The 26907-nt window shown below is 45.2% G+C and overlaps 1 protein-coding gene across 2 annotated transcripts in view; it reads right to left on the reverse strand.

Annotated features, from left to right (window-relative positions):
- Window positions 1–26907, reverse strand: part of Rptor (regulatory associated protein of MTOR complex 1) — a 427093-nt gene that overhangs the window by 39677 nt on the left and 360509 nt on the right. Inside the window, exons 17-21 of one of the 2 annotated variants that reach the window (XM_023699242.1) lie at window positions 23566–23706; window positions 20730–20847; window positions 19725–19865; window positions 19022–19177; window positions 6084–6202 (exon numbers count right to left, since the gene is read on the reverse strand). In XM_023699242.1, coding sequence (XP_023555010.1) covers window positions 6084–6202; window positions 19022–19177; window positions 19725–19865; window positions 20730–20847; window positions 23566–23706 — 675 coding nt within the window. Of the gene's footprint in view, window positions 1–6083; window positions 6203–19021; window positions 19181–19724; window positions 19866–20729; window positions 20848–23565; window positions 23707–26907 lie in introns of both variants that reach the window. The other variant, XM_004639505.2, reaches the window with a different exon arrangement.

The following is a 26907-nucleotide window of genomic DNA, read 5'->3' on the forward strand; positions in this document are numbered from 1 at the left end:
GCCAGCTCAGCCCACCAGAGGGCGGGGCTGGCTGGCATGTGGTGCTGGGGATCGAACCGCGGTCCCTGTGCTTTGCCAAGCTTGTTTCAAGTAGGTGCTTTAGACCACTGAGCCATCTCTCCAGCCCCGAAAGTCTTTACTTACATATACAGCATCAGTGTTTCCCATGAAACCCCTTGGCTTCAAGTAGGGAAGGGCAAGAAGTGCCCTCTTATTTTTTAATTACAAGGGAAATACATGTTCTTGGAGAATTTGTTTTTGCTTTGGTATTTAAATTATTCAGACAATTCTACAAGCACAAACCTCCCACAAAACGAAAGACAGGATTCTTTAGGTCTAAAAGGGAAAATAAACTTAAATTTTAAGTTTAATGCCTTTTCAAAACTTCTGGAGAAACAGTGGGAGCTGAGAGTAGGTCATCAGAAAGCTTTAGGGGTTGAAACGCAGACTTCCACAAAACACACCGCTCCTTCTCACGCTCAGGGCATAGGCACTGCGGCCATGACTCAGGAGCCAGCATCTGCAGCCTCAGGCGTGCCTCTGCCTGCTGCTGCTGCAGTCACTGCCCACCTCCATGATTCACAGATGTTCCTTGGGGAAAATGAGCAGAGCCCTGGCTCTTAACTCACCACTGCACACATCCTGCCTAATACTGAGATGCAGTTTACACCCGTGGCTGCTATCATAAGAGTCATTTTATTTACTTTCAGAAATCCCAACAGGGCTGGACCTGCCCGGGTAGGGAGACTCTCACAATGTGGATGCAGCTCCTTGAGAGGAGCCATTCCAGTCTGTTGACAGCTCCCCAGTGGTGGCAGTAAGGCAAGGGCTCATGGTGAGCCTGACACAGTGTCACTCAGGGAGAGGATCATGAAGACCTAGTGTCACTATGAGGATGGGGGACACTGGGCAGGGAACTGGAGTAGGCCCAAAGATAGGTCTTCGTGCGTGGTCCCTGTCATGTAGCAAGTACTTGCTGGGCAAGTTTAAAAACATGCACAGAATCACTGGACACACAGACTGCTCATAGCTACAAATCCCTCCAGGACAGTCTGAGGGATATGCTCTCCCTGGGGTTTAAGCTATCAAGAGCAAAGGCAGCAGAAGGGTGAGGACATGACCTAAGTTCAGCTCGTCATGGTGGTAAGCATGATTTTGCTGAAGTAGAATTTCTGGCCAGATACTTAGCTCAGTGTGAACATAAAACTCTGGGAAGATAAAGGAAACAGGAAGGCACACACAGCACTGACCTTTCACCCACACTTGGGCATCTCCAGGGCCTTTGGCTGTGCTGTGCGCACAGCTCATGGCTATCCAGAAGACCTTCATAGGACCTAGAGTTCCACCGACTGCAAAGAACTCCAGGAAGTAACCCTAGGGCGAGTCTTCCTTGTAGGCCACTGGCTACATGTCTGGGAGCATTTCAGAAACATGCCGGTTAGTTTTGAATCAGGGCTCTGGACCTACTTGTGGGTAATGGTATTATCACCTGATTACTGAGAAACCCAATGTCATGTGATCAATGAGAAGAGACGACAAATACCTAGAACTTATGTTTACAAAACAAATGTTTGAGTTATTTATCTGTCAGGGAATCAAAAGCACTGCAGAGTCCTGGAGGGAACAGCTTCCTGGCTGCCACTCCAGAGCCACAGAGCAGATCTCCAAGGGCAGCCTAGGCATCTCAGTCTGGATGGTCTCTCCAGCAGAGAGTTCTGCATGGAAATTTCACTCGACATGATATAAAAACAAAAACAAAAACATATCTGTAAGCAACTTGTACTAGGATGGTGGGAAGCTGGGTGTTAATAACTGGTTACATGGAAATCCTGACCATGCTGTCCTGAGTATTTTAATCTTCATTTCATTGTTCACTCAGGCTTTTGGTCTCCAAATGAACATTTCACCATTGTTTAAAAACAGTAGTGTGGTGCTGGCCAGATAGCTCAGCAGACTAAAGCACGTGCTTAGGCAGATGCAGGGACCAGGGTTCAATCCCTGGTGTGCCATGCGGGCTCCGCCCCCAGGGCGTGCTGAGACAGCAACTGAGACCGGGCTTGGTGGCATGAGCCTGTAATCTCAGCATTTGGGAGGCTGAAAACAGGAGAATCACTATGAGTCCGATCTGTGTAGTGAGACCCTATAGATCTTGTAGTAAATACATAAAAAAAACAACAGTGGTGTCTCTGGGTGTGGTAGCCTATGACCCTGACACTTGGGAGGCTGAGGCAGGAGGATCCCTGTGAGTTTGAGGCTAGCCTGCGCTACATTGTACTATGTAGCAAGACACTGTCTTAAAAAGCAAAAACAAAACAAAAAACAGTAGTGTCTAGTTTCCAACATGCCTGGTCTGCATAAGTCCCATTGTAGATGTGGCTCCTACAGGGATCCAGAGGTGAGTTTACACATTTGTGCATTTAGATTTTCTCATATTTACTAACACAGAAAGTGACTGTGAACTCTGACATCTGAACAGCTGTGGCTTCGAGACTCAGTCCCTTCCTTGTTCTCTTAAAACCTTAGCAGCAATAGGAGCATGAGGTGAAACTTGCTGAGGCCACAAGTAATTCTTCAGGTCATCATTCTCTTCCTACCTTACTTCTGTATAGCTTGAGATTACCCATAAGGAAAAGTAACAGCACAATGCAAACAAACATGAAATTAGGCTGTAGCTGTTGGGCTGTAAGGGTTCTCTCTTACATAGCTGGTAGCAACTCCTATATAGTATTTGAATGGAGAATTCTAAGAAGTATTCTATAATAATGCTTTTAAAAAAAAACGTATTTAGTACAGGGTCTACAGGGACTCACTACACAGACTGGACTCATAGTGATCCTCCTGTTTTCAGCCTCCCCAGGTATGATTACAGGCATGCGCTACCATGCCTAGTCTCAGTGCACCCCGGGGGCAGGGCTGGGGCTGGCATGGCACACCAGGGATCGAACCCCGGTCCCTGCATCTGCCTAAGCAGGTGCTTTAACTTGCTGAGCTATCTAGCTGGCCCATAAGGCTGTTTTTAACTCTGCTGAACAAATCTGGCTCCACAGTTAACCTAAAGTAGGCTAATTTCTCCATAAAATGAAATATGATCTCCTTAATTCCTAGAGTACAAAGTAAGGCATTTCTTGAAATTAAAATGGGGACAAAAAAGGATTTCCTTAATGTTTATGCTTCCAAATCTTTTATGAACAGTGTTTAATGTTAAACATGCATGTGTGCACCCATGTGTGTGCAGGCATGCACAAGCACACACAGGCACACACACAGACACACACACACACACACGCATGCACACATGCCATGCCATCCCAATTCTAGGTCTCCGCAGAAGGTTCAACCTGGTCTCTGTCACTCTGGCTGTGGTGTGTCTCCAGGCTGATGGCTGTGCACACACTAAGGTGTATGTCACAGATACCCCTCTGCTGAGGATTCTGGGGCTCATTCAGAATGGGTGAAGCCACCCGCTTGAAGGGTGTAACTTACTAACATGGCAGGTGCTACACAAGGGTCTTAGTTTCTTAAAGTGGGGGTGGCCATGGGTTTTGCTGGCTCACAGCTATAAACTTAATGAACGGTCCAGAAGGATACAGGGTTGTGGGGGCTGTGGCTGGCATCTCTATTATAGAGCAGGGAGAAATGGTTTTTGTCTGTCACAGAATAGAAAGATTCCTAAGAGGAACTATTTAACACCCTATGGGTTGATCTATGGCAATAAATTTATAGCTATAAAATTAATGTTAGGCACTAGGACTCTAGTGTTAAATAATTCAAGTGGAGTTCAGTAAAGGTACATATATAAAAGCCACTGAAAAATAAGCTCAAATAGCAGAAATCTGATTCTCCATGACTGAACTATTCAGGAAGCTAAATTAACTGTGGGCCTCCAGCTGCAGGTGAGGGCGAGAGGCTGTCTTGTACCTTTAAGAGCAAAGAAGAGGCCATCAGACACCTCTGCACACCAAAGACCTGTGACAAGGGATGTAAACTGGCCAGTTTCTGCTTTCTTTCAAAATAAATTCTAAAAATTTAAGCCATTCATCAATGTCCACATAAAGCTGTGAAAATGACTGAAATGCAAATGATTCTTTAAAATTCAACCCTGAGCCAAGGATACAGCTTGGTGACACAGCACCTGCCTGGCAAGTGCAAGGTCCTGAGTTCAATTCCTGGTACAAAACAAAAACAAAAACAAAACAAAACAAAACAAAAAATCCAACCCTAAAATTTTGTACCCAATATGGGAGAGACTACTTACAGCCTGAAAGAGTATTGGTAAATGGCATGAAGCAGTACTGGATCATTTATGGTGTTTTTTTTTTTTTTTTTTTTTTTTTTTTGGGCAGTGCTAGGGATCAAACCCACAAGTTTATAGAACATTAAACTGACTGGCTGTATGCACAGGCTGGAGACACATGAAAGTAGATCATGTGGTGCCCATGCAGTACAAATGGGCAGCTGAGCACTCCACTGAGGGCAAATCAGGGCAGGACTGAGCCACCCAGACTGGTCCAAATTGTCAACAGTAAGCCCAACATTTTACTGTTAAGCTGGATGTTCTATTGGACACAGAGGGCAGGGAAATATCTCTGGACCAACAAGTCTATGCTTGTAAGACAGTGTAGCATACATGTAACACCTCTTGAGTTTAAAACTCAGTACTTATTCCTGTGTTATTCTTTTGCTGCTTTAAAGAGAAAGATGCGCCTGATTACTACTGCACTTAAAAACTAGGGGAATAAAAACCCTCTGTCACTATAACTTATGATACTACCAGGAGCCGAAGAAATAACATTTACAGTCAATGTGGTGATTTTAATCAGTCAGGGAAAAGGCATAATCAGACTAACACTAAATAATTCCAGTGAAGGGACTAACACTATGCAAACAGGATGTCACCAGAGGGAGACTGTTGCAAGGACTTCGGGCTCAATGGGAGGCCAGAACCAACCAATGACAGTACCAGGGTAGGGTGCAAAGGACCAGGACTGAAAACTATAGCTCCAGGGTCCTTCAGCCACAGACAGCTCTTCAGTGCAATGGAGTCAGAGGAAGGTAAAAAATACTTCTTCACCAAGCAGATATAAGATATGGTAATATCTTCTCACAACCTTCCTGCAAGCTGGAAACTTTATTAACTTAGAAAAAAATTAAAAATGTTATGTAAATTACTTCTAGTTCCATCAGTAAAAGCTGACTATAAAGGCAAATTGTGCCTTTGATAAACAAGTAGAAAACCAGAAAAAACATATGAAGCAAATATTTTCAGACAGTGGATGTTGAGTACTCAGGATTGGGATACCTAAGAGACAGAAATAAACAACTGACTGAGCTTATAGTCTGCAGCTGAGAGAAGCAGAACCCAGATAAAGCTGGCACTTTCATGCAGAGAAGACAGGGCCAGCTCCAGGGAGACCAAGGGAGATGGGAACTGCAGGGTGGAGCTGAGGGGAGGAAAAGCTCCAAAGTCTTCAAGGGATGTCCCATGTGTCTCCGACTGATTACTTTCTGCTCATAGGTGAGGGAAGATTGGAGAAAGATCTAAAGGGTGTTGGGCCAAATTCTCAGAGTTCACAGAAAGGACTGGGAAGATCTTATAGTCCCCAAAGAAAAGTCTTACACTTGTGTTTAGAAATTAGGATAAGAAGACAAATGAAATCCAAAGTAAGCATCAGGAGGACGAAATAAAAAAAGTAAAAGCAGCTGTCAATAAAATGAAAAATTTAAAAACAATAGAGAAAAGTCTAATGAAACCAAAAGCTGATTCTCTGAAGTCTCTATTAGGCCAGAAGGTTCAAGGATGGGAAAAGATGTCAACATCAATATCAGACAAGGAGGCAGGGGTATCACTACAGATCACACAGACATGAAGATGATCAGGAAATATAACAAAGCTGACAACTACAGCTACATATAAACACATTTCAAGGTATATTACTAATACCTAGATTTAAGATGTTTATGAAAGATCAACTTATTTATGTATTTTTAAAAACCATGCTACAGACCTAGAGATTTTTGCTTGAATATTCATGACTGAAAATCAGAAACTTGAGAGCTTCAACAAAACATCCCATCACACCTACCTTGTAGGCAATGCTGTTGAGTACTTTCATGGCCAAATCAGAAACATCTGGATACGGGTCAGCAGCCAGATGCAATAAAACTCTCCAAATTTGGGTATAAACACTATTAAAAGAAACTCCTAGAAAAAAGAAATGGGAGATGTTTCAGTAGCAAATAGTTGCTGCTGCATATATTGGTGTAGCTTGAGTTCCTCAAAACCTTATCATGGTAGCAGGAAGGGGAGCTTCAAACATCTGGAGTTAATGATCTGGTATACAGATTCAGGAATCCTAGCAGTATCTCAGGCTTGATCACACTGGTCTCATCTTCTGAGGTCTTTCTAAAAAGGAAAACTGGGATAGGAAAGAATAGAATTTGCATTTGGGATGTTCTAGTTGACTGAAGAGCACTACAGTTACCAAGTAGCATTTGATTTTATGGTCTAGATTCTCAGATGCAATTGTTTTTGCAGCCTACTTGACAGTCAGTGCATGCCCTGTGTGCTGTGACTTGCTGGGATCCTTTTGCCCCTCTCACATGCTGGCACTGTTCTGGAGTCCCAGGAAATCAGAAGGTGTATGCAACATGATCTCCCACTTCATCCCAAGCATGACTAAGGGTGTACTTGTTTTTTTTTTTTTTTTTTTTTTTTTGCGGAACCGGGGATTGAACTCAGTCCCTTGCGCTTGCCAGGGAAGCGCTTATTCCACTGAGCCATCTCCCCAGCCCCTCGGATGTACTTGACACAGATCTTATGTATGCTGCATGTCCAGAAGCAGAGGCAGGTAACACAAGAGGCATGAGGGGCTCACACATATCAGCATATCTTACTACAGATATGAGGAAAGAAAAGAGACACTTTCCATGGGCCTAGGGAAAACTGTTCAGTCCTTTTTAATTCTGAAGTAATCCTGAAGGCAGGAAATGCTCTGGCATGAAAGGAAGAGGTAAGGTCCAGTGAGCATTTCTGCTGAGGTCTAAAGTGAAGGATAGGAACTTGTCCGTCTTAGATTTTCAAGCAAGCCAGACATTTCCAGGATGTGGTACTGCCCTAGGGAGATGCTGACATGGACAAGAGATTCATTCCACCAGGAACAGGGCTAGGAAGAGGCTTAATGAAATAGACTTTAGAATCTCTCTCTCTCTCTCTCTCTCTCTCTCTCTCTCTCTCTCTCTCTCTGCCTCTCTCTCTGCCTCTCTGTCTCTCTGTCTCTGTCTCAATCTTTCTCTGTACTTGGAATCAAATTCAGGACCTTGTACTTGCCAGGTAGGCACTATGCAACTGAGTTATATCCCTGGTCTAGGGGTTGGGCTTTGAAGAGGATTAAGGATTGTTCTCCTAGAGAAGGAGGGGTGGAAGGAAGAACGGTGGCAACACAAGCAAGATCTGAAACCTGGAGGGGATAGAGACACTTGGAGCCTCTGGAGAACCATGGCTGAAGCTCACGAGCCAATCAAAAAGTGTGAGGGTAGCACACTCAGAAACTCAAAAGAGGGATCTGGCTACAGGTCTGAGGGATCTCAGACATGTGTCAGATTGGCTGAAGCTAGGAAGGAGATTGGAAACAGCAGGGGCTACAGAGCTAAAGGGGCTAAACCACACTGGATAGGAGGCAAAGAAGGTGATTAAATGACTCTAGAAGAGGATGTGGTTTGAGCAAAGGTTGCTCAGAAAATGAGGGGAGCTGGATGTAGAAAAGCAGAAAAGGCACCAGCAGTTCTTGCTCAAGGTGTAGCCCGCTGGACACTTCATGAGGGGAGGAAGAGACAGCCTGCTTGGAGTCAGGTAGAGATAGCTACACAGAGCTCCATCCTTTTTATTTTGGAGGAAAAATGGACAATGTACTGAAAAGCCTTTGCTTATTCAACACAGAGACTAAAAGGGTACTTCAAATAAACTTCAAACTTGTGCCACTTCCTTACCCACTTAAGACAGAGTCTGACTACTGGCAATGCTGCCAGAGGACACAGTGCCTCTGGATAAGTACAGTATTAGAAGAACAAGTTTAAGGTGACACAGGTAGGTCCACAAACAAATTGGAGGAAGACAAGGTCAATGAGGTGCATGAGCTTTATGCGGATGCGTATCTTCACCTGTTACTTGCCTTTTCACTGGCAGATATGAGTGCAGCATCAAGAGGGCTGCTCCCCTGTCTCCCAGCACATAGCCTCCCCATAAAGTAAGCAGGAAGAAGATACATTCTGATGTGCGTTTACACAAGCCCTCTTACTGCTTCACTATTCTGCTGAGTGGGAATCAACACATGCTGTCCTCTGAGAAGCTCATCCCCTTGGCCTCTCTTGAGACATGGCTGCCTGCGCACTGTGGATTACCCACAGCATAAGACCTAAGAGGGGTGTTTCCCTGGGGTGGCAGCTCATGGCTACACTGAGGATTTTGCAAGTGGGCAACATGTGTTCACTTGTAAGCATGCTCAGCAGTGTCAAAGCCTTTCTGTGTGTCAAAGACTCACATAAACCCACTCTCCCACTGAACTTGGGTGGGATGAATGGTACAAAGTCCCTTGCCAACATGGAGGAGGCCCTGCAGCAGTGTGACAATGTTGGTGGAAACTGCAGCCATTCACCTGCTGCTCTCTGTATGGCTGTAACTCTAAAACACAACAGAAACCCCTCAACTCAAATTCCATACCTCTAAATAGCTGTCTACATTTTCAACCAAAGTCTAAGTAAATTATCCGGTAAAATCAGAGCAGAATCTCTGTGGAAAAATGTCCTCAGATCTAATTTATTTCCTGCCCTAGCAGACGCCTGTTCATAGGAACTGTGCTCGATGTTATGGGGACCAGCAGGCAGAAGGAAGCTGCTTTGAATACACTCGAGACAGGCTCCTGATTCACAAACAACAAGAAGGAAAAGGTGTCCTGTGTTTCCGTAAGTAGCCTCACTCATCAAGAAAGGGAGAACCAGCCACTCAGTGGAGCTGGGGCTCCCTCACCACCACACAACAGGAAGGTCTCAGATGCCCTAGCTCATCACCATCCCTATTCAGCGAACATCCTTTCCCCTCATTATTTTTGGGCTTACAGGTGAATCTGGCTTGGTGACTCATCGGAAGCAGCTTCCCCAGAAGCTCAGTTGTGGTGTGACACTGAGCGTGAGAGGACTATGAGGTAGTAAGTCTCAGTTTGACTCAGATGCTGGGCCCTCATCACAGGGGAGGAGGAAATGAGGTGGGAGGGGAGTGGTACAGGGTCAAGTCCTGGAGGACTCTTCTCATCAGGGCCCCTATCTATCTAATAACCCTACACACAAAGGAGCTCCTGAATGAGATAAGAGCCTCAGGCACAAATGCAGGGCAGGCAGATGCCTCCCCCCTTGGGAGCCATGTGAACCAAGGCACCAGGCTTCAGGTAGGGGTGACAGGTACACATCTTCATGGGAAGTGCTCTGGAAGAAGGGCTGGCCCTGTGTAGGGCACAGAGGAAGTGGTATGCATACTGGCCATTATGGTTTAGTTTTTAAATTTTTGTTTTTACTACTGTATCGACTTTCTTGCACATCATGACTTTGATGTAACATTGTGATTCTGTAGGGAATTTAAAAAATCTAATTTTTGGCAGTCTCTTTGACTTTAATGGATAGTACAATTACCAGTAAAAAGCATGAAACTACAATAAAGAAGACCAGAGATATAGTTTAGTGGCACAGTGCCTGCCTGGCAAGTGCAAGGTCCTGAGTTCAATCCCTAGTAACAAAAAAACAAAAGATAAAAAACAAAACAACAAAATGATAAAGAATTGCTACCTTCTTCCCTCAGTTTGATTGCAACAGTGATTTTCTCAGGATGCCACTTTATGGACTGTTCTGCTTATGAGTCTGCTGTTTTCAAGTCAGAATGCAGCCATCTCCACACACAGATGAGAGTCCACTGGGATGGAGGCAGAGACACTTGAGTCCTGCCCCCCTCGGGAGGTAGGAGCAGGGTTGGGCTAAGTGCCAAGTCTGTATCATGTCTAGACTAGAAGTAATAAAAGACCAAGATGAATGGGTCTAGAACTTATTTTCAGAGCAAAGGCCATAACTTTCTGAGAAGCAAAAGCTGCAGGACATTTCTCAAGATCTGTGCACAGGCCCAAACTATGGATCCTTGCTGGCAGAGCAGCTGTGGAGAGGAAGCCTGGCTGGTGGGCGGGGCTGCAGGCTCCATCCTCTGGGGATGTGCATGGCTGACAGCCTTCTGTCTTCTTCAGAAGACAGTTTCTGGGGTTCTGCAATTGTTCCTTCCTGTGACACCTTCCTGTCTCTGGTGCTCCACTGACTCCTGGGTGGCCACAGGCGATACACACATCTCAGCACAGTTATTTTTTTATTTTATTTTACTTTACTTTATTTTATTTTTTGCTCCGAATGCCCTCAGGGGTGGTTTGGCTGGCTGGAGTGTTGTGGGGATCGAACTACAGCAACCTGAGGCTGAAAGCTTTGCTGAAGCAGCCACTTAAAGAACTGAGCTAGGGCCAGGCCCTTATTTATTTATTTATTTATTTATTTATTTATTTATTTAACAAAGAGCAATGAGACAGTTTCAAAATTGATTAGGACTTAGCACAGTTTAGATGATCATGCTGGCCCACTTCTCCACGATCCCTTCTTCCTATGCAGGCTGGAACAGTGATCTCATTTGTTCCCAGGAGGGATAGGGCATGTCCTGGTGTAGGCAGCTAGTGCATCTGAACAAAGTGGTATTCCTCAGTTTCCCTAAATGAAACATTCAGTAACGGTCTTTAATTGGGGACTTTGGTTTTAAAAACAGTTACTGTCATGGCATTGGAGACAATGCCATTCACTTTCTTGTTACTTTTTTTTTGAGACAGGGTCTTATCATGTAGTTCAGGCTGGCTTGAATGTATAACAATCCTCCTGCCTCAGCCTACTGAAGTGCTGGAATTACAGGTATGTGCCACCACATCCAGCTCTTACTACCTGTTCAAGCAAGAAGAAACAAACCTATGGGACCTCTGATCAGAATGTGTGTGGCTCCTTGGCCACCAACCTGCTTAGCTTTCTTCTTATTGACCAACCATTGGGATTTCTATGAGCAAAGGCAGAAACTGATCCCCTCTACACTGAGACGCAGATAGAGGTCTCGCCAGGCACACTGCTGTGGGCCATGGGCCTGTGTGAAGGACTGGAGGTCTCTCTTCTATAGCTTCCTGACACACTGGCAACAAGAGGGAGGGAGGAGATAGCTGGAGGGCTGTCTTGCTAAGGTAATCACAGAGGCCTGGGAGCCATTGGGGTGGGGGCAGTCTGCCCTGCAGGCCTCAGACTAGGGGCTCTGAGCTCTTTTTTCCCAGGAGTTGCTCTGTCTGGTAGATTCTGAGTAAAGGTGAAGGCTTAGATTTAAGCATGGTGCTCATCTCAGTTCCCAGGCTTAAGCAGTGAGAGTGTGGTGAAGAAAAGTATGACTCCCAGAAGCTCTTCCCCTTGGCAAGTAGCGGTGATGGCTGTGTCTTGGGGGCTAGGGCCCAAAGTGAGAGGATGAAGCTAGACCTGGCTACTGCTATTCCTTCTGCCAGCATCATTTATTGCTATGGTGACACGTTTTTAACATGGTATAAAATGCCACTGCTTTACAGGGTTGTGAAACCCCTGGTCATGGCCTTTGAGCTATACCCCAACCAGTCAGGGCTGGCTCTGGGATGAGATTCCTGCAACTACATAGTATATTCACAGGCTGCCATACTGTTTCACTTCAGGTCCTCATACAGAAACTCAGCTCCATCTCATATTTTCAATCTGGGGTGTCTAGACTCCAGTTGAGATATAGAGTGACATGTGGAAAGACAATAGCACATGATGACACAACCCCCATGAGTCTGACATTCTGACTAGGAACAGGGCTCTTACAGAGAAGGATACAGGGACTATGCAAAGGAATTATCAGGCCTCAGGGTCAGGAGAAGGCAGCACAGTTGGGTCCCAGATGTCTGAACACAGGCTATAGATCAGCCTCTGTCCATCCCAAGCTTCTCTACTGACATAGTAGGGATCAGGAACAAGGGATGGGACAAGCTTGAGGGATGGAAAGGCATAGATACTTGCTATATGTGTCCGCAAGAAATGTCCTTACAAGAGCTTGGCAATAAAAATGGCAAGGGTGTCACTGTGTCAAGTGGGACATGAGATACCTGTTGGGCCTTGAGCACTGCCTGAAAAACCACTTGCTCTAAGCTGAGCAGAGCCAGATACAGGGCTGGGGACACAGTAGAGATGGTGTCCAGGCATAGCAGGTACTGATGGCCAGCCTTGGGTTGCTGTGGAGCTTTCATGCTAAGGACCAGGGCTGCCAAGGCAAACAGCTTCAACTGGGGAGGCAAGAGAAGGGTTGGTATGGAATACTTGCCTATGGTCTGCAGACAGGCATGTGGGCTGTAGAGAGCAAGGCTGTGGAATGGAGAATGGCCTGGGAGCAAGAAGGATTGATTAGGGGATCCACATGGTTGTCAGGCCATGACTAAGAGACAAGAAGAGTGGAGAGATCAAAGAAGATCCCAGGATGTGAGGTGGTATGGGATGTAGGCTCCAGCTCAGATACGACATCCCAGTATGGGCCAGGCTCTGCTGCATGCAGATGACTGGATACTGTCAGTGGGTCAGGTCAGCAGGGAAAGCAGAGCTGCAGAGGGATCTTGGGGTTGGCTTTTACAAGGAAGATGGTTTTATGAGAATGGGTATAAATATGTCGATGTCAGAGGTTGCCATGGTTTTGAAAACCTCCTTTGTATAGTATTCAGGGACAGGGGCTGAAAAGACTGCTATTCTTTGGGTGAAATGAAAGAAGAAATTGGCTTTAAATAGGCAAGTGCTGCCAGTAATGTGATTCTGTAAGTTATGAATTTGAAACAACGAGGTAAGTGCTCTAGACTCCAAGGGATGTGTGCATTGCCTCACTGAGTAAGAATGAGACTGACTTTGAGGAGTCTTACCTTCCTTCCTCAGCACTACTCATTCTGAAACTTTCTACCTGAATTTTTCTAAGATTTGAGGATACACAGATATAACTGAATTTTCCTGACAAAAACAAAAGTTCCAGAATTGAATTGTGCAAGAAGAGGGGTTTTAGTGATGTATACTTGGCCTCCCAGAGAAAGACAGACAGGAAGACAGGTGGAGGGGGGAAACTCAAAAACAGCACCTGCTATAGCCCTATGCTATGGTCCTCAGCAGAAACAGGCTTCCTTAACCATTATACTACCAAGGCCATGATGGAGGACAGACACCATCTTTATTCATCATAGTAATAGCTAAGTTCCTGGTAGGAATCAGGAGTTGGAGTGGGCCTTCTTGTTTGTTAAGAGCCTGCCTTTGGCTCTCAGGCCTCGGAAGCACCCAGGGCCTTGGTGTGTGCTGGACACATCTCACATGGTCTCTCCAGGTGAAACCACTTGGGAACACCAGGGCTTCAGTTTTCTGCAGTCCCCACCAGCACCAGTGAGAACTTCCACATCATATCCAAAAGACCTATAGGGACAAGAATGCAACATGAACCCCATGCTGGTGTTTCTATGCTGAATGGTTATATGTGTAGGTGTCTGTGGTGAGCAAAGCACCTGTCAGAGAGGGTGTGCTGGCAGCTCTAGAATCCATCGGATGGCCCTTGGGGAAGGAGCAAACCAGAGCCCTGCAGGACAACCAGACACACTTACTGGATACTCCAATTTCCCTCTTTTAGGGCTGTCACGCAGGTGAGCACTGGGGCTCCTTCTCCTCCAGCTCATGCCACCAATGTGTCAGAAAGACTTTATGGGGGCCGGGGAGATGGCTCAGTAGAATAAGTGCTTCCCTGGCAAGCGCAAGAGTCTGAGTTCAATCTCCGGTTCCGCAAAAAAAAAAAAAAAAAAAAGGAAAAAGAAAGAAAGGCTTTATGCTAATTTGTGATGCAAGGGGGAGCTTAAACTCTAAGGCACAGACACTAAAATAGAAACAGGAAAATAACCTAGAGTGATAGTTGTGTCTATCAAGGTGTGAGGGATGTGGACAAGTGGTCCCGAGGGGAGTCACAGACCACACATGCATTGGGAAGCAAAGAAACAGTTGTTTGTATTTTCACCTTTAAAGCTGAAAAAGAGCAGGGGAGTATACCTAAGACAACAAAAAGAAATAAATATAAACACATATAGAACATAAAATAAAGATAAGGTAATGAAAAAAATCAACAAAGCACAAGTTGAAGATCCACTAGTTTCACCTTGGTTTATTTTAACAGGTTGAGACGATTGTGGTAAGATGTAACTTAACCGTTAACTTTGTGAGGTCTGAAGTGCTTAGTTACCAAGCCAGATTCCTTAGTAGGCTGCTTCCACAAAGCTGTCAGCCTCAGGTTGCTGGAGTTCGAACCTCACACCTCTCCCGCTGGCCAAAAGTGCCCTGAAGGCATTCGAGGAAAAAAAAAAAAAAAAAAAAAAAATTCCTTAGTAGACCAAATTTTGTGTCTCTGAAGTGTTGAGATTTCCTTGATGTTTAAAGGAATATCTGTTCAGATAGCTTGAGTTTTCTTATAGGATTTTTAAAAAACTTTCCCCAGTAGTTTCAAATCCGCATGTCCTAGGCTTCTAGAAGTACATTATACTGAAAACTTGATGGCAGGAGCTGCACGGGCTTGTTTTCCAAAGAAAAGTAGTGTTTCAAGGGAGAAACAACTTCCTAGGGATACTGCAGAGCTCTTTCAAAAATCATTTGGAACAAGGCCTGTGAATGGAAGTGAGCACCCAGGTCACATTCTGCTAAGAGGTAATAAATAAAGCTGAGTTAAAAAAAAAAAAAGAATAAAGAAATACCTTAGGAGATTAATCAAGAGAAAGGAGAAAAGCAAATAATAACAGGAGTAAAAAAGGAATATAGATAAGAGACTAGAGAAGGTTAGAGTACTCTGGGCAATTCATGGAGACAAGCGATTAGCACCCAGTGAAACAGCTTCCTGCCGCTAACCTGGAAGAGACAGGTAAGTCATACATTCCCATCATTAAAGAAATAAATGAAGGAGGGAATTAAAACTGAACACACACAGAATCCCACAAAGCCTCATCAGTTTTAGAGGCAAATTCTACTCCCATACCCAAAGAGCAATGATCTTGGTCTTGTACAAATTGTTCTAGAAAATAGAAAACGAGTTCGTACTCCTTTATAAGACTTATATGAACATGATATCTAAACCAGACAAGATAGTAGATAAAGAAAAATTATAGTCCAAATTTGTGCCTAGGTACAGACAGGACATGCTCTAAATAAAATATAGACAAATTTAAATCCAATGATGTTAAAATTAACTAGGGTGGGTTTACCCACAAACACATGGATGTCTTAACAAGATATCCTAAGTATGTAATCTGCCAGATTAATGGAGTCAAACACATAGGACATAGTCAAAACATATAAGGGCTGGGGAGATGGCTCAGTGGAATAAGCGCTTCCTTGGCACGTGCAAGGGCCTAAGTTCAATTCCCGGTTCCACCAAAAAAAAAAAAAAAAAAGGAAAAAACATGTTTCACTTGTGAAAAAAATCTTTTTAACTAACTAGAAGGAATGGGAATTTCTACTTATAAAAGTTTTGACAAATGAGAGTAGACATTTCTATAAGTGGATGATTATCTACCCCCCAAAACTATAGCAAATATTATTTCTAAAGGTAAAAGGAGGGTCAGCAAGATAGCACAGCAGACTAAGCATCTGCTTAGGCAAACACAGGGACCAGGTTCCATCCCCAACACCACATGCCGCACTGGCCCCACCCTTGGGAATGCTGAGCCAGCCACAGAGACCAGGCGTGGTGGCGCATGACTGTAAACACAGCACTGGGGAGGCTCAACACAGGAGGATCACTACGAGTCTGAGCTGCGTAGTGAGACCCTGTACCAAATATATAAAACAAATGAACAGACAGAAGTGGAAAGGGGTTGGGGTTGGAACTTAGTGGTAGAACATTTCCCTTCGGTGTGTGAGGTGCTGTGTCAATTCTCTAGCAACCGGGGAACTAAGAAAAAATGCATGAAACTATAAAATTAGAAATCTTTGTTTTTCTCTCTTGGATGAAATGAACACATACTTGAATTACTTTTTTGGAGAGGGCTAGCAACAAAAGAGTCAAATGAGGATTAAAAAAGGTATTACTTAAAATTACAAACATTCTAGCAGGGTATGGTGGTACACATTTTGCAGTACTCTCTACTCAGGAGACTAAAGCAAAAGGATCACAAACTAACTAAGGTATTTCAAATAAACTGACTGTAACTTTAATACAGAAAGTGATAAACTATCTTAAAGGTTGTTAAGAGAAATTTTAATGAAGAGAAAACATCCGCCAGGGCTGGGAGATTCAATGCTGCAAAGATAGTCCTCCCAGGTGGATATATCAACTAAAAGCAATTCCAAACAACATTCTGATAAGAGTATTGTGCTGTGGAAACAGAAAAGCTGATTGCAAAATTTATACAGCAGAGCAAAGCATTAAGAATCATCAAGAAAATGTGGAAGAAAGAACAAAGTGAAGCCTTGTTTTGATATCTGTCCCCATTCAACTCTGAGCTCTCTATTCAGAATACAAGACCTCTGGGACATGCAGGACCAGTTCTCCACAGCATTGGAGCTTGATTGGGGACAAGGGACACCAAACACTCTTGGATAAAGGATAGAGGTTGGAAAGAAAAAGGACAACTGGTGAGGCCTGTGGGGAGCAGCAGGAACAGGCTCCCCCAGGTCTGTGTAGCCATTAGCATAACAAAGGAAAATTTAAAATTATAGAATATCAAGACATTGAGAAAGCGCCTGTAAGCAGGTGCAGGGGCTGGGGTTTGATCCCCAAGCCTGCCATGCTGGCCCCACCCCTGGGGTGCCCTGAGATGGCAATTGAGACTGGGTGTGGTGGCGCATGCCTGCGATCCCAACTCTCAGGAGGCTGTATACGGGCAAATCACTATAAGTCTAATCTAGTAGTGAGACCCTGAACACCCTGTAGACCCTTCCCTAAAATAAAAAAAAAAAAAAGGACACTGAGGAAAGAAGAATTCAAGAGACAAAGGCATAGGTTGAAAGAAAAAGGTGTAAAAGTTATTTGGTACTACACACATAAAGTCAGATGAAGAGACATATTTAGTGGTATATTCAACCATGAATCACAACCCAGAGCTCTGGCGGACTCCTACAAATTAGTGAAAGACCAGTAGCGCAAGGCAACATCTGCACACATTTAACAGTTTGTAGAAGTGGAGATGCAGAGGCCCATATATGAGCTTTGCCTCACTACAACCAGGGGATATGTGAATAAATTCCAGCATACTCCCTTACACAGGTACTGAGTACCTAGTATGTGTTAGCTCACATGCAGGCAGGGTTGGGAAATAGACCAAACAAATCGTAAATCCAGGAAAAACATGATAGGAAAGTCTTTAGGAGAAAAACACAGCAGGAAAATTGACACAGAATCAGAAAGCAAGTCTGCACTGGGGTGGGGCCGGGAGGCTTCTGTGGAGAGGCCAAGTGACCAGGATTCTAGGGGACCAAGGAGCAGTCAAGAACTGCTTGGTTCTTCCAAGGGTCAAGGATTGGATGGAGGCAGAAGATGGTCCAGGGCCTGGAAGCCCAGCAGGGCAGGGCTGTCAGAGCCCAAGTGTGCTTATTAAACAAGGAGAGAAAAAGAGAAAATCAGAACTACCCTTAGTGCCTCTTAACAGGTAAGCAAATAATTAAATTGTGGCAAAAAATGAAGGTGTATGAACAAAACTGAGGTGACCCCCAGAGGTAAATACAAATACCAAAGTGGAGTAAATACACAGACTGAGGTCACATGTGGCATTAGGCAAAGCTAGAGGCCTCCATCAAGTGCCTGCCAGGAGTCCAAAGATTGAAGGACAGAAGGAGAGAGTGGGATAGGGAGGGGGCTAGGGCTGCAACCCTATAATTTTCTATGTTGGGAACATAATACACAGGTTTCTTGTTTTAGTCTCTGTCATTTTCATGTATCCAAATGTTTCTTAATTTAAAAAACTCTAGGGAAGCCTAAAAACCACTCTGCAGGTTAGAACACGGGGACCTAATTAGGTCCTAAAAGTATTATAGCAATCTGAAGATGAACACAGCCACATGATGAGGAAACAAAGTGAATTCCCATTCCTCTGTGTGGTGCCAGAAACTTGGGGTTCAGAACCCAGGAGCCTGCTGTTGATGGTAGGACAAGAGAAAATCTGCCTCCCCTCTGTCCTTTTTGTGTAGGGTCTCACTAATAGCTTGGAACTTGTAGTGATGCTCCTGTTTTCAGCCTCCCTCATGCTGGGATTACAGACATGTGCCACCACACCCAGACTCCATCGCTGGCTCACTGTGCCCGGAGGCAGGGCTGGCGTGGCATGTAGTGCTAGGGATCGAACCCTGGCCCTGGTGCTTGCCTAACCAAGTGCTTAGTCTGCTTGCTATCTCTCCAGCCCTTGAAAATCTTCCTTTTTGAGCAGAGCAGGTCAAATGCTGGACTAGTGGGGGTACTGTGTGCGTGAGTGTGTATGTATGTGTGCGAGCATGTGTGTAGGTGCCAAGGGTCTTCAAAGGGGAGCAACTTCCTCTGCTTACTCAGCAGGCCCTCAATCTCTCAGCATGACTCTGCAGGGCCTCCTGGGTACTGCAGGGCATGGTCCCTAGCCTCCACTCACTTGATGCCAGCAGTACCCATGTGACAACCAACATGAGTCCTGGGGACAAAAATACTCTCAGCTGGAGCCACCATTCTACATCACAGGGTTTGAGACACAGGAGGACATTCATCCATCCAAAGATAGATGGATTTTCTGGCAGCCCTCCTGCAGGACATGTGGCCTGGCTTATGTACCCTTAGACTGGCCTGCAAGCAAGTCCCACAGCAAGACCTGCTTCTTGCTTCCACATGACCTAGTTAATATATTCTTTTCTACCTGAATGAAATAGATCAGGCCATTTACGTGACCTGACTCACCTATGAGGGAGTTGAGTGCAGAGTAGGAGCTCACACGGCGCATCTTGTCAATGGTCTCAAAGGACAGGATGTACTCCTCATTCTCTGGGCTGCCCAGGGTGCTGCTGGCACTGCTGCTAGTGCTGAGGTTCCCAGGGGAGAAGGCCACTGCAGCACCTGCTATTGGAAACAACAGTGTCAGTGTCTGTGTGGTGCCCGGGGCCCTTTTTCCCATTATATAGCTAAGGGTCCAACTGACTGAAATGTGTGTTGTCTTCTGAAAAGGAACGCTCACTACACACGCACATATACCAACTGTGTAGAGACTGAGATACACACATGCACATATATGCACACAGACACACAAGCAAATAGCAAAAACACATGTGCTTGTGCATACAGACATACACACTAATACAGATGCATAGGTGCCGTGTGTGCACAAAGGTATGGCGCACCCCAATCTCTGCGACTGCACCCCCCAGCACAGACAGCTGTGCTTAGGCTTTTCGCTCAAGTCTGGAGGTGCCCCTAGCCATTCTGGGTACAGAACTACACCTCTGCTACACATATGTCTAGGAGAGATTCCAGACACAAGAACAACTGGCCAATCACCAGTTTATAGTAGGGAAGGTGACAGAGGCAGAGTAGATCTTGCTTAGATGAATGATTCTTAGTAATACCCAAACCTTTCAATCCAAGCACCCCATTTCCAGGGTCTTACATTCTTCTGTCAAACTCAGATTTTGCAGAGACTTGTTGAGGCTCCTCGCAGTAGTGACAGCTCGGATGTTTCCATAGGAGCTCACAGAACGAAGTTTGGGGGTACATGGACTGTCTCGCACTGGGGTCAAACTCCCTCCCTCTAGAAAAGAGGAATACGGAAAATAACTAGTGACAGACTTCAGGATGGGAGCATTCTGCCTCTCTTGAGGCTGCAGCAAGGACCACAAGGCCAATAGAAGAAAGGAAGGACATCTCATTGGAAACCTCACATAAACCTGAGATCCCTGAGGACGAGGACTGATAGTCTATAATTCTATCGTTAGGTTACAGAAGATAACACAGGGCACTACAGCAACTGTGTCTCTGAAAGTCCACATGTGGTGCTCAGCAATGCCTGGCTCTTCAGGGTCAGGACACCAGCAGGACCCCCAGTTGCTGGCATTACTCCACCTCTACCTCACTGGTGCTTTCTTCTGCCAAGCTCATTCTTCACTTCCCCTATTCACTGCCTAAAAGCAGGAATGCTTGGTTATCAATCATGAGCCTTCTTTACTACGATCTGGAGGGAGGGGCAGTGCATAGGTGATAAAATATAAATGTAAGAGATGACTGGATCTTCCTGTGAAAAAGACAAATGTGAGCAGAGCAGCTTCCTAACATGACTCAGTGAAACATGAAAACAACAACACTGATTCAACTGCTCATCACAGGAAGATGGCTAATGTTCTTTTTTGCAAACTCCTATTGAATAAGGTTTACTATCCTTCAAGATTTCCACAAATTTTATTTCCAAAATGGGTAAAGAGGAAAGAAAAGAGTGAGAGGGTCAGTGTGGCCTCTTTTCCTGTCCTCTGAAGGCTGATAAATGCCCAAGACAATGGGAATATTGGGGATTACCCAAAGCAAGGTGTCAGAAATCCAAGCTTGGATTTAGCCTCACTGTATCTGCTGACAGTTCTGGCAAAGCCTGGGGAGGGTCTGTGGCTCCCAAGAGCTGAGGTACCTGTGGCTGCTGGAGAAGGCAAGGGGTAGTTCTTTTCCTCTTCCATGAATTGTAGAGCCACTGTGCAGAAATTGCTCTCATACTGAACTACCAGATGACTCAGTGCCACTACTAGCTCCTGCCAAGAAAGAGAAGGTATAGTTACAAGGGTTAGAAATGGACTGGACAGGAGACCTACAAGCTAAAGCCCGATGCTTGCACTGTGAGTAGGAAGAAGGTCTGCCCCTGGCATCACAAACCAGCATGGATGCAGACTTGGAACAAGTAGTGTAATCAAGGTTGTTGGCAAGTGGCTTCTGAAGGTCCTTGATGGAATATCCTGCACATCTTCCAGAATCTGTTTATGGACTGCTAAGGAAGAATAACCAAACTTGAGAATTTCTGAGGCCATGGTACAGATTCCACACCTCCAGAGTGGGTGAGGTATGAGATATTATGGCCTCTTGTTTATACTTAGTCCGGCAACCTTGGGCTGAAAAATGCATCTCTCAAACTGACCCAACAGTCTCGTGAGCCAGCCCAAAGCAGGACACACCTGAGAAGATGAAGCAGGCTCTTTCAATTTAGTGCAAAATATTTATAGCCATACTAGGTTTCAGTTTCTTGAGAAAGAATGAGAAAAATCCTAGAACAAAAGCAAGATCTTTAGGCCCAAATGGTTCAGTCCAAGGAATGGGCACAAATTATATCTTTTTTTACTAAGTTTAGTGCTACAGCTTGGGCTCTTGAACATCTGAAAGAGCTTTAGGGAACAAAATTGGAATGTACATATATAAAAAGTGAATACTTTTCCCTATTGCTATTCATATAGCTCTAACAAACTTATCTGTAGTCCCTCTTCTTTAAAGAAAGATACTTAGAACAACCTCTTGCTTGCTGCATGAAGCCCCTGACTCCTAAAGCTGGGAGACCTCTGTTAAAGTGCTGAGGGCTTCTAGTGAACCAGACAGAAAGGGCTCTAGATAAATAGGTACCCTTGGGTCCTTTTGTGGGTTCCTCTCTTTTCTCCTCCCCTCCCCTCTTACTCTCCCCTTCTCTCCTCGATGTCCTCTCCTACCTCAACCTCATGTACTCCTTGGTTTCTTCCTGTCACATTACTGATGGCTGCACAACTTAGCCCATTGTTCAAAGGAAGGTTAAGAGTATAGCTCACTTCCAGTGAGACAGCCTACTCATTTTGGGAGGCTATAATGACAGGCTACAGAGACTATTAACAGGCTTTGTGCTTCTAAAAGCTGAAGCTACTGTTCACCTCTGCAGGCTCGTTCTGGAGCCCAACATGAGCAGAGCTCATATGTGAAGCTCTGAATGAGAGATCAGGTGCAGAAAAGGGCCCTTCACAATGGTGCACAGACAGTTGCACCTGTGTCAGCAGCAGCTCTGAGGCTCAGCTGCTCTTACAGTTAATGGTGTAACATTTGGAGGCCACAGGGGACAATATGCAGCCCTAAAGGCTAGTGCACACCAAGTTGCTCATGCTGGAGATGTGAACTACCCTTGAACATGCTAATATCTAGGACCTGTGCTCTTCAAAGGGACAAGAGAAATCACAAGCAGGAAAAGAATAGATCAGTTGAAAGTTGAAATTTTAAACATTTAAAAATTTTATTAAATTGTTCAAAACTTAGGTAGCCAGGAATAGTACATACAGAGCCACACAAAGGTGGCTGGATACACTGGAAGGTTTGTCAGGCAGTACCCCAGGTAGGCTCCTGGGAACCACGTTCCTGAATCTGGAAACTCAGAGGGGCACTATAGTTATCATCCTATTTTTATGCTATTTTTGGGGAAAAAAAAAAAAAAAAAGCCTTTTCTTACTTTGGAAAGAATTTTTACAGCCAGTAAAAGTACCAATCTGCCATGCTTTTCAGTCATGTCCACTTAAAGCAGCCTGACATGGGATGAGGAATAACTGTGCACAGGCTAAAGAAAGCCAGGTCCAGAGATGCAGCTAACCAAAGTTCCTGGGCAGGAGCTGCTGGGACTTAACTGCATATTTTAAAGATCTCACTAGAAAATTTGGCATATGGAACTGGATTGATTTCAGAAGAGGATACAAGATGCAATGCATCCTCTCTTTGTGAGCCGGGGTGAAGCAATTTGCTCAAACGTGTCCCTCTCAAGTCAGTCTTACGGACTGCTCTCCACATGGATAATCCTAGAGCCACACCCAACTGCAGACAGATCCATCTCCTAGGCAGCCAACTATAACTGCTTAGAATCACTGAGAAGGAAGCTGGTAATACACATATCTATCATTACCTGTATGCTCTTTTGCTTCCTGACTCCCTGAAACACATTCTCCACTCAGAAACACCCACCAGGTTTGTCATGAGACCACCAGAAAACCAGAGTGTTTCTCCCAACCCACTTTTCTAGCTGGGATAGTAGCAGGGAAGTGAGGTTGTATGGAACCAGCTTTTTATAGAGGCTGAAACAACCATGATACTTCTATGGCTGAATGGCTAAGAGTTTTTTAAGTCTATAAAACTGCTTTATGTTGTCACTGGCAAAGACAAGGCATGGGACACACTGCATAAACCTTCTGTCACGTGTGGGGATCACTGCTGTTGCTGAATGGAAAGACATTTGCATGTGCCCTGGGCAGGAAGGGGCCAGTCCTTTAAGCTTCAGGAGGTACAGCCTGCTAAGCACCTTCAGATGAAGGAGGCACATAAGTGTCTGATGAGGAAACACACTCAAGAAATCTGTATTTAATGACCTGCATTTACATGATGCACAAAGAAGGAAACTGAGTCCTTGTTGTCCCAGATAGGTAGTGCTGGCTCAGCCTTCATTGTGCTCTGTAGTTGCCTCAAGAGCCAGGGCCACATACCTTCCGGACCATGGGGCTCCCATCATTGATCAGCTGGGCCAGCATCATGGCTACATTGTGGTCGATGGTGGTGGAGTGGTCTGTTCTTTCAGCAGAGTTGCCCACAAAGGTGCCCAGTGCAAAGACGGCTGCACAGCGGACCTGTAAGACAGAGGACAGAGAGTTACAGACATGCCCATGGCTGGAATGTCTATTGTCTGCATTTCTAACGAGACTGTCTACAAGTTAATCCAATGCAGTTCGGATAAGCACAGCTCAACTCAATTCCACAAGTACTATTGAACAGCACTCTAAGTCCAGAGCTATACTTGTATTGATGGAGCAGAAATAGGGGAAAAAGCCAGAGGGAACCAAAGTATGTATCATCAAGGTTTCAATGTAAGGGCCAAAAGTCAGGGAGCGGAGGTGGGAACTGTTTTTCTTCTGGAATCAATGGACCAGCCAGGTACCCTGGGATTTGTGGCTGAAAGACCTGAGCTCTGGGGAAGGGCTAGGCTGAGTCATGGATACAAGGAAGAGAGAAGTGGTGAAGGCGTGGGCCTTGGAGACATAGACTGTCAGAGTGGAGGCCTAGAGTGGGCCAAGTCCCTGGGGACTGAGAAAGAGTGAGGCAAATGACACCTGACTGGCCATGATGTCTGGGGACTGTGGTCAGCTCTCCTCTCCAAGGTTGTGTGATTCTAGAGTGCAGGCATTATGGAGCTTCTATTTCCTTATCTCTACATATCCTGCATGAGGCTGTGGGAAGATTTAATGAAATAATATACAAGAATCCCCAAATTTCAACAAATGGTACTAAAACTTTGCTCTATGGAACAGCCAGTGAGCACACACACTTAGATGGATTCAGAGTCACAGCGACTTAGGATGGGAAGTCTGGTGGCTCTCAACCCCCCTGCCCCCATGAGCATCTGTCACCCTGAGAGCCATGGCATGAATAGCAGGCTTTAGGCTCTAAAAAGATACTTAGCTTCCCACTCTGCGCAAAGCAGGTGGCACAGTGCCTGGGCTCAGCAACAGTCCAGGGTGGCTGCTCCTGGGTTTGTGTACTTCATGCTCCTTTTAGTTTACATGTGAACTCCACAGGTGCCTCTGAGTCAGATGAAGGAGCAATGTACAGGAAGAAGAGGAAATCAGGCCATCATATCTTAAGAAGGCCTCTAGGAGACTGGGGAGATAGCTCAGCAGTCTAAGTGCCTGTCCTCTAAGTACAAAGACCCGAGTTTGATCCTGGTCACCACATGCCACTCTGGCACTGTTCCTGCCCCGGGCATGCTGAGTGGGCCATCGAAACTGGGTGTGGTGGTGCATGACTGTAATCCCAGTGCTGGGGAGGCTGAAATAAGAGGATCACTATAAGTCTGAGCTGTGTAGTGAGACCCTGTACCAAATATATAACATTAAAAAGAAAAAGAAAAAGAAAAAGAAAAAAGGCCTTCAGGGGGATCATGCCATACAGAACTGCCTAGGAAAAACACCTGTTTTCTCTATAAGGGGCCAGACCTGAAGTGTTGTGTATTTCACTAGCTTGAGGACAAGCGAGAGCTCAGACCACCAGCATCATGATTAACATTGTGGCTGAGCATGGCAGCAGGGAAAAGGGTCCTATGCCCTGTTTGAAGACTCAGAATTTGGCCACCTCTCCCTAGCCAACCTGTGTGCATCAGAGGCCCTCTGTCCACCTCTTTCTGTGAAGCCAAGGTTCATGTTGCCCATGAGCAAGGTGACCCTCTCTTGGCTGTGTGCCCTGAGGCTCCCTGCTCCTCAAAGAGGAGTTGAACCTCAGCCATTCCTTAAGCCCCTGCTAGCACCCTATAAGGGCCCCATGTCCCCAGGTCCTCTGACTCCAAGGTACACTTTTATTTAACCCAGTACTGGGGATTGAACTCAGAAGCTTGCATCTGCCAGGCAGGTGCTTATGCTGCTGAACTATCTCCTCAACTCTCCAAGGTATACTTCTGATTCCATGGTCACTTGTCTCCCTCACAAGAGCACAGGACTGTGATATAAAAGATATTCCAATGCTCACAGCTGGCCCAGCTATATCACTAATACTAATGAGTACTAGAGAAGTTTAATGACCAAAGAGCCTGGGTTCACCCTGGGAGGCTGTCTATGTCCAATGTGGTTACTTGTTACCGTGTAACCACAAGGTGAGGAAGCTGTGAGGATGACATAGGAAGTGTATGCTGAAACACAGGAAAACCTCCATTTCCTTGCTAAGCAAGCCTATCTAATCATTTCTTCTCTAACTCCCTATCTGTGGCATCCAACCTACAAGCCTCAGTCTGAATGAAAATACCAGTCTTATCCCAGTGAGCTCTGCCACTGCCTTCTGTCCTAAGACAGGTAGACATGACAATTCCTGGGTAGCTCTTCTAAGCCTGGCAGATTTCTGAAGCACTTCCCAAATGGTACCTCATTTCTCAGAGCCATGTTTGTTCTTTTTGTTTCAAATTCCAGTTTTCACTTTGCCTCATGTTGACAGTTTAGGGAAACTGCTTTCTTGCTTTAAGTCCATGTGTAGCTGAGGTGAGGATGAAGAAGAGGAGGCTGGCCTGTGCTATTCTGTGCAGCAAATGTGACAGGGCCTAGTCTATGTTGCAGGGCCAGACCAGGCTATTCTGCTGGGCTTAGGCTGAGGAGAGTGCATTTCCTCTGACCAGCATTCATTTATCTCAGGGACACTGTTTCTGCCTTCTTTGGCTGTGAGGACGCTCAGACCAGCTCTATGACCACTTTGTGTAAAGAGACATATGGGTTGCCTTTCTGTTGGCCTTAGTTCTTGAGGAGACATCTTGTTTATGTCCTACCTTCCTGTAGGTTGTCCTCTGCAACTCATTTCATCAGTGCAATGTTATGTACTGTTTTTTTTTTTTTTTTTTTTTTAAAGACACATTTATTCAGCGTCATGATCAGACTATTACATTTAGCAATCAACAGCATGGGTGCAAAAAAAGGTCTACATTAAAACCCTTTGTTCTTTCCACAGAACAGAAACTAAAATAACCTGTTATACAATTAGTCACAAATACAGTCCTCGAGTTTTTTGCCCATACGCATGAGTATTGTCTAAAACATGTCTTCTTTGTAGCAGCTAGGCCCTGCCACCACTGTGCTTGGCTGAGTTCACAAATCTGTTGTAACCTGTAGCTTCCCTGTCACTTCTCTGGCTCTCCTCTCCTGCTAAGCTTTGTTTCCTGGAAGTGTTTAAAACCTTCTGCCACTGCCATAGCTACTGCTGCTGCTGGAGCCACCATAGCCACCTTGATTTCATGGTTTGGTAAAATATTGGCCTCCACCTCCATAGGGCCCAGAACTTCTGCCTCCAAAGTTTCCTCC

The sequence above is a fragment of the Octodon degus genome, unplaced genomic scaffold (genome assembly GCF_000260255.1).
Source record: "Octodon degus isolate 3935 unplaced genomic scaffold, OctDeg1.0 scaffold00112, whole genome shotgun sequence".
Classification (NCBI taxonomy): Eukaryota; Metazoa; Chordata; class Mammalia; order Rodentia; family Octodontidae; genus Octodon; species Octodon degus.